At 35.8% G+C, this 8,710-nt stretch overlaps 1 protein-coding gene across 1 annotated transcript; it reads left to right on the top strand.

Annotated features, from left to right (window-relative positions):
* Nucleotides 1–510: 510 nt before the first annotated feature.
* LOC125422363 (putative disease resistance protein RGA3) lies at nucleotides 511–2,844 on the top strand. The gene is made up of 2 exons (XM_048473759.2): nucleotides 511–2,441; nucleotides 2,487–2,844. Exons 1-2 carry the CDS (start codon nucleotides 511–513, stop codon nucleotides 2,842–2,844), a joined length of 2,289 nt encoding a protein of 762 aa, XP_048329716.2.
* Nucleotides 2,845–8,710: the final 5,866 nt, after the last annotated feature.

Raw genomic sequence — 8,710 nt, 5'->3', positions numbered from 1 at the left:
CTTGCATGAATAAAACGTCAACTCCAGCACCCCTTGGACAGTTTGGCCTCAACTTGTTTTGCTCATAACTTTCAAACCGTAGCTCCGTTTTCAACGTGCTACCAGTCTACGAACTCGTGCCAACATGTACTTCGTAACAGTACCTCAGTCAACCTAGAATTCCAACCGGATCAAAAAGTCAACTTTTAACCCTTTCGGTCAACGATCAATGGTCAACCTCGGTTAACGTGCAAAAATTTCCGACATGATTCGGGACGGGGTGTTACAGTGATAGTACTTTTGAACCAATACATTACTTGTAATACAACATGTGACAATTTATATATTAAATTGACACGAAAAGAACCATCGCTAAATTAGGCTTTTTTCTTGTAGTGGCAGAAGCTAAATCCAAAAATAAAAATTATCAAGTAAAAACTAGTGGCTAGCGGTGCTGCTGGTATGAACTTGAATTTGGAGGAGGGACCACATGAAGAGCCTTAGAAATCTTTGTTTAGTGAGTCGGTTGGGATGGACCTCGTACAACCTGATATTGTGTTAGATTTCTGCCATCAAAAGGAAAAAGGGGATATTAAACAACTTTTGTTGAAAGACAGAGACAATGGAGAAGATCAGCATCATCTGGCGGTTGTGGCCATAGTCGGTTATGGAGGATTAGGAAAAACCCGTCTTGCTCAATACATGTTTATTAAAAGCTCAGAGTTCAAAAAGCGTTTCAAGATGAGAGCTTGGGTTCACGTCCCTTATGATGATTTTAACATCGGATTACTTGTCCAGAGAATCATTGATTGTAATAATTTAGTAGCTAAGCCTGAGGTGCAGATGATAGGCGAACAATGCATAAAACCAACCAAACACCCCGACCACCTGGATGAATTGTATAAGGAGCTTCGAAAAGTAATATCGGGAAACCGGTTGCTTCTTGTACTTGATGACGTCTGGAACATGGACTCTGAAATGCGGAAAGAATTCAAAGGCTTGTTCTCGGACGCCGGTCCCGGGAGTAGAATATTAATAACTACTCGTAGTAAATTTGTTGCCAACAATGTTACGAGTAGAACAGAGGACGTCTATACGTTAAGCAATCTATATGGATCTTACTCTTGGAAGCTATTCAAAAACCGTGCTGGAATCGAATATAAACATATCAGCTCTGAAATTGAAGAAATTGGAAAGGAGATTATGGAAATGTGTGGAGGAAACCCTCTCGCCATAGCTACAGAAGGTGGCAAACTGCAATCCATAAATTTGGAAACCAAAGACTGGTCTGATTTCCGCGATGCAGGGTTTCACAAAGTAATGAATGAAGAAGTTCTGCCCTTGCTTAAACTTAGTTACAATGTTCTACCTCAGCATTTGAAACATTGCTTTGCCTACTGTGGTGTGTTCCCTCGACAATCTGAAATTGATGTCAAAACCTTAATACATCTTTGGATGGCACAAGGGTTGATTTGCCCATTGCGAGGACAACGAGCGGAGGATGTGGGTTATGAGTATTTTCAGGATTTATTTCAGACATCCTTGTTTGAAGCCGTGGAAGTGGATCCTGAGAATGGCTCTGTAACTAAGTGCAAGATGCCAAAACTTTTGCAAGACCTAGCAGTACAAATTGCAGGAGGAATGACGAAAAGGTTAGTGGCATTTAATCAATATGAGAAGCATGGTATTGATGGAAGAACTCAACATGTCTCGTCTTACTTTCATCTAGGTTCGTCATGGAAGATTCCAACTTCATTCCTTCAAGCAAAGAGGATTCGAACATTTGTTTTGCCTAGCCAGTTGCATTGGGAAACTGAGGGGAGACTAAGTCACACGACTTTTGAAACTATCGTTTCAAATTGTAAAGGATTACGCGCATTGGATCTGCATAATACAGGGATCCAAAAAGTGCCAAAGTCCATTGATAAGCTCAAGTATCTAAGATATCTTGATCTTTCTCAAAACTCGGCCATTACGTCATTACCAAATTCAATCACGAATATCCCGTATTTGATGACACTGAAACTCTCCTCATGTTATGGACTCGAAGAACTGCCAAGAGATATGAAGAAACTAGTCCACCTCAAACATCTTGAGAATGACTGGTGCTATAGTTTGACTTATATGCCTCCTGGCCTTGGTCAGCTAACTCAACTTGAGACATTGTCAGAATTTGTAGTGAAAAACGACACTGAGCTAAAGGAATTAGCTGTACTGAACGAGTTGCGAGGAGAGCTGAAAATTCAAAATTTGAGAAATGACATGGATTCAGGGGTTGCAAAATTGGAGGGAAAAAAGCATCTTAAGTCGTTAATATTAGCTTGGGAAGTCAATAACGATTCAGAACAGGGTGCTGAAGGGACACTTCAAGGTCTGAAGCCACACTCAAATCTTAAAGAATTGGCTTTATTCGGCTCTTCCACATTTCCTGCTTGGCTTATTTTACTCAGAAATTTGGTCAAGTTTTCATTACAAAAATGCAAATGCCAATGTCTACCATGACTTAGTCAGCTCCCATCTCTTAAGGTGTTGACGGTGGAAGAGATGGATAACTTGGAGTATATCTCCCACGAATCTCGTCAGTTTCTTTCCTCATCGTCAACAGCAGCATTCATGCCATCCCTGGAAGAACTCAGGCTTAAAGAATTGCCTAATCTAGAGGGATGGTGGCAAGAAGAACATCCTACATCATCACTGCCACCATTTGGCGGACGTAAGAGATTGGTCATTGAAGATTGCCCCAAGCTTCGTTCCATGCCACTCTACCCAAATTTAGAAGAATGGCTAGTGTTGGATAACACTAGTTTGGAGACATTCATTCAGACAATGAATGATGGAAGCTCCTCTGAGTATTGTTGGGGTTAAGGACACTTTTGATGATGATATTAAGTGGGGACGCCTCACAAGCCCCCGGATTCTGAGATTTGATTATCTTCCAAAACTAAAGGAGCTTCCCGAGCGGCTTATAAACGTTACTACCCTTGAAGAACTCTGTATTTAGCGCTGTGATATAGAGACTCTTCCAGTATGGATCGAGAATCTCAAATCACTTAAAAGAATTGAACTTCAACATGCCCTTATTTGAAATCACTGCCTTATCATGGATTTAATCAATCTTTAGAGACACTGAAGATTGTGGATTGTCCCATCTTATTCCAAAGATGCCAAAAACAAACTGGTGCAGATTGGAAGACTGTTCAGGCATTAAAAATCTTGTACTCCAGTAACCTCAATCTGCTCTTATCTTCAAGTTATCAAAAGGTAACATGCTTTTAGTCTTTAATATGATAATGAATCTCAAAAGGAGCTTTTCTTTTTCTTCTTCTGTGGCAGACACTTTGTTAATATTATTATCCTTGCATAATATTTAATTATGTGTATTTTGATGCTTTTATCACATTTTAACCTGCAGAAGAAAATAAACACTCTTGAGCGCCAAAAGTTGGATCTTCTTTCCAAATTTCTGAGGTTTTAAAACAGGCAAAGCATTTTACCATTAAGAGATAATTATAGATTTCCTGCTTTTGTTCACATTTAATTATCATTATCTCTTTCCCAAACTCATACACATGAAGAATATGTTGCCCGCATGTACGTTTACTTTCACTTTGAATCCCATCAATCAAATTGTTTCTATTAGTATCATATTCTGCTAGTTAAAAATATCGAACAAGTTTGAATTATAGTAAGCTTATAATTGTGTTTCATGTTCACATGTATGTTACAAGACTATAGATGCAAGCAACATGGAAGGATGGTCATGAGGTCTTTGACGCCATCAGCACGGTTAGAACCTCAAATTGGTTTCCTTGTTTTAGTGCCACAAAATGTGAAACAACTAAATTATTTTTCTAATATAAACAGGGGAGTTTGGGCAAAAGTACTTACTCTGAGGAGTTTTTCATCAAGATCATGCAAATACTGGCTATATATATATAGATGTATATGTATATGTATGTAAGTATGTATGTATGTATGTATGTATGTATGTATGTATGTTGCATGTAAAATGAAAACGTTTTTCATATTTTAGGTTTTCACTTGGCTTGGCTTGTTGATCGTTATTATTGGATGTTAGATTCTTTAAAGTATTTGCCCGGTAAAGTTTAGTGATCTACCACTGGAACTCGGGGATATTGACTAGGAAGCAACTCTAGGAGGCCACCAGAGCCACATCTAAATCTGAAGGAATTATGTTTGACAAATTACCAAAATTTGAAGCTTTTTTCAAAATCGTGGTTATGATTTCAAAAAAATTGCTAGCGAACTGCTCAAAGGCCAAGGATTGTGGGAATTTTTCTAAGGCTGTGTTATATATATGATATGTGTACGGAAGTTAAGCAAAGGATACTTTTTGCTCCTTTAAGCACTTTCCTAAACCTTTTTACTTATTCTGCTTGTACGTAGTAAACTTTTTGAATTTGATATTAGAGCCTATATAGTTTAGTTTTATTTTCTCGTTAAAAAAAGGAAAAAAAAAATTCATTAAATTGTCTTCCTAAATTTGTTTCAATGAATTACAATATGAACAATGTTTTTAAAAAAAAAATTGTTATGCCACCTATATTTTAAAACAATGTCAATTTCTGTATGACATAAAGGCAAATGTACACATTCACGATTGGAGATATTTTTATGGTTTTAGCAAAAGGAAAGTAAAAGATAGAAAATTGATTTAAAAAAATGAAAATACTAAACCAGGAAAAAACAATCACAAAAAAGATTTTTTCTTCTTTTTTTTCTTTTTTCAGTTAATAGTATGGAAGTTGCAGACACTAGCCAGATGTCTCTTACAAAGTTGAAACATCAATTTCAGTTTCAGCACCATGGGCATGAAGGAATAAAGCAAACGCACACTAGAATGCCGAACTCATCAAGCCACAAACCAGTTTTACTTTGCTCCACTTAAAAATGTTTGTTAGAAATGAGGAACAAACTGTAGTTTTAGCAATTTCAAAAGTATACATGATTTGGTAAGTATAATTAGCCCAAAAAAAAAGATTGAAAAGGGAAATACACCATTTGCTGATATTTGATGTCAATTATTACTGCTTGGCACTACACCTTGTCCTTTAAATTTCTTCTGTCAAAATTTGGATTCAGAAAGTTAATTTTGATAGAGAATTGATAAAATATCACCTCATTTATAAGAAAAGAAATGTGACCTTCTTTCTTTTTAATTTATTTTTTCTCTTTCCTACAGCTTTTTTAAACAAGATTGCATTATATCGCTGGTTGAACAGAAATGCATACGGACAACATTTGACAGAAGATCCTAATCCTAGAAGTTTGCATGGGCAGAGTAAAAGGTCTTAGGCTAGCCTTAGATTTAGAATTTAGTTAGGCTAGCCTTGGATTTAGAATTTAGTCACAGACTCAACGCAAGGTCTCTAGCACTAAAAGTGCAGGAACTACAAAGGCTTTTTTATCTATAAAGAAGCATGCACTATCTCTATAATATCTAAGTAAGGAGTGAAAGTCCACGGCTAACCTCTTCCTGACATAATTAACCTGGAATCAGAAATTTGAATAATATAGTACTGTGATTCCTTTCTCTCTAGAAGCAAATTTACTCCTTTAGGATAAAATCGGTGATACATGGAAATTGAAATGTCACCTACTAATTTTGAGTAGACATGAATAAATTAAACTGCAGAAGGAGTTTCAGAGGGTGGGTCATATTATTAATATTATTTTTTATCTACTTTGATTCAAACTTAGCACCAAATAATATTTTTCACCCCTATCAAACTCCCATCATCTTTGGAAATATCTATAAATTAAAGTGAACCACTACTATATTTCCAAGTGTTGCGACTTTCTAATGCCGAACTTTGGATCCAGAAGTTTGCACAGATTCGTTTCTCTTTAGCCTTTATCTCTTTTTTATTGTTTTTTTCTTCTTGTGTTGGTTATGAAATACAATCACTTAAATAAAGGGGAAAAAAACCAAGTAAGAATTTAGTCTCCATTTTCATATACTTCCAAATGATTAAACAACTTACCTACTGAACTAAAAATTACTAAAACTTTGATCCCTTTTCTCTTTAGTCACTTTCTTTGTCTTGTTTTTGTTTGTGTTAATTAGCTGTGAAATTAATAGTCAATAATACAAGATCAAAAAGTAGGGAGAAAAAAGAACAAAAAGCAGATAATGTTTGACATATTTTCAAGTGATCAACCACAATTTTTAACACAACCAGTGAGTACTACCAAAATGGCAGAATCTGCAGTGTCTATCGTTGCTGGTTTGATCCTTGGGAAGATAAGGTATACAGCTAAGCAGATAAGCTATGATGGAGAGCTTTCAGAACTTGAAGCCACCATTTCAAGCATCAAAGCTCTAATTGTTAATGCAGAGGAAAAGCAGGTTGAAAACCCTCGAGTCGAAACTCGGTTGAAGAGGCTTGAAGGTGTAGTGTATGAAGCAGATGACTTGATGGACGTGGTCTACAATGAGGCAACAAAACATACACACAAGGTGGAAGAGGTAGACCTACTACTTCCTTATCAAACAAGTTACCTTTGTTAACTATACGTTATATGCCCTCCTAACTGTCCACTATTTCCTCGAACAATTATTCTGGATTTGAATTTTCCACTCCTCATATCAAAAGAAAAGAAAATGTATTTTTTTTTTCTATAAAAAGTTATTTGTTGTATTAGAATATAGCAACTTTTCAGTTTTTGGTTTTTGGAAATAAAGAGAGTTTCTAATTTCTCTAAACTTTTTTGCCTTAAAATTAATCAATCATTTATATCCGTAGGTATCTAAGGTTAATTTTCCTTTTTTGGTAAATAGCTAATCACCTTTTTTTTTAATTAAAAATATAGCAATTTGTTTTTTTTTTTTTTTTTTTTTGGAAATATATAGTTTCTAATTTCTCTAAGCTTTTCAACATTCAAATCAATCAATCATTTATATCCATGATTATCTAAGGTTAATTTCCTTCTTTGGTAAATAGCCTTAGCCAGCTAAGGAAATTTTTTGTTTTTTTGACCAATGCTAATCAACTTAGCAATTTCATTTATGTCACAAAATATATATATAAATATATATTTAATTTCTCTGTTAATTTTTTTTCCCACTGCTACAGGCTTGTATCCTTATTTTTTTTACTTTCTTTTATATATGATAACTGTGATTCTAAAAGTATAAGTTTGCTCGTTAAACCTGCAAATAATAGAACAGACAGTAAATCTTTCTTTCTTTTTTTCTTTTTTTCTTTTTTTTTAATTTAATTGACGGCCATCTAAATTCATGGCTCAGGCCCTAAACTCGAACCTCTACTTTCCTTGGGGCAAAGCTACGTCAAAAAATAAAAAATATCAAGGGAAAACTAGCCGAGGCTAGAGATGATGCTTGGTCCATGAATTGGAGGAGAGACCTTATGATCATGAAGTTTTCACTTAAGGAGTTGGACCCTGACCTGCATAAACAGGGTAAAATCCCGTCAGATTCTTGGATATCCAACCATTTAAAAGTTATTAGACCACTCTTGTTGAATTCTGACAGAAATGGAGAAGAGCATGTGCTCGTTGTGGTTATTGTAGGTTATGGAGGATTAGGAAAAACCAAAGTTGCTAAATACTTGTTTAATGACCCGAACGACATCCTAAGCAGCCACTTTGACTTGAGAATTTGGGTTAAGGTCCTTTATTCTTTTGACATGAAGTCGCTTGTTCAGAGAATCATTTTGTATACGGCTAAAAAAAGGTGCTACCGACAAACAAATTGAGCCTGCAAGGAAGGGAGTACCACTGTACACACTATCTGAGAGACTTAGATCCTTCAGTGAGGTGAACAGGCTTAGCGTTGAACAACGTCACAAGGAGAGCTCTTCCCTGTTAGAAAGCCATCAAAGATAGCCTCCGCCACCTCGATAAAAGTGAATTGCATGAGGAGCTTCGAAAGACAATAGATGGAATATAGAGATCGAAATATGGCTACACTTCAAAAACTTGTTATCAAAGTCAAAATGTTGGTTGTAGGAGCAGAATAATAATAAGTACTCGTAGTAAATTTGTTGGAAACATTACTTTGAGTACAAAGAAAGAGATCTATATGTTAAGCAATCTAGGTGAACATGACTTTTGGCTGCAATTTGTACTATCTTCTTTCTCTGGTAGACAGTCAACTCCAAAGTTGTGGACATTGCAGTGGAGATTGTGAAAAGATGTGGAGGAAACCCCATTGCCTTATGGACAGTAGGTAAGAAACTGAGGTCTATAAGTCTACAAACCGAAGATTGGTCCAACTTCTTCAATACAGAATTTCAAAAAATAGTCGATGTAGAAATTTTGCCCTCTCTTAAACATAGTTACGATGTTCTACCTCCGTATTTGAAACATTGTTTGGCCTACTGTAGTACATTCCCTCTAGAATCTGAAACTGATGTGAAAAACTTAATAGATCTTTGGATGGCACAAGGGTTGATTTATCCATCTCCAGGACAACGAATAGAGGATGTGGGTTATGAATATCTTCAGGATTTATGTCAAAGATCCTCGTTTAAAGAATTGGAAGTAGTGTTGAATTAAATTAATATTTGTGGACTTGACATAATCAATTACTCACTTACAGGGCCTATTTATGCCATTAATGGGACTGGCTTATTTTATTATTTTGTAGTAGGGCCCTTGGTCACACACTCTCTATAAGACTCTAGTTGGCCCATTGGACTGGAGGACCAACTCTCTTAATAAGCCCAATGACTTATCCATATTTTTC

This window comes from Ziziphus jujuba, chromosome 2 (genome assembly GCF_031755915.1).
Source record: "Ziziphus jujuba cultivar Dongzao chromosome 2, ASM3175591v1".
Lineage (NCBI taxonomy): Eukaryota > Viridiplantae > Streptophyta > Magnoliopsida > Rosales > Rhamnaceae > Ziziphus > Ziziphus jujuba.
Note: the sequence above shows the minus strand (reverse complement) of the source record. Positions and strands in the feature narration are given on the sequence as shown.

What these genes read in the sequence shown, in the direction of transcription:
- LOC125422363 (XM_048473759.2), top strand. Translation starts at nt 511, where the DNA reads ATGGACCTCGTACAACCTGATATTGTGTTAGATTTCTGCCATCAAAAG. An exon ending in TTACTCAGAAATTTGGTCAA is followed by an intron (nt 2,442 to 2,486) that starts GTTTTCATTACA and finishes ACCATGACTTAG; the next exon opens with TCAGCTCCCATCTCTTAAGG.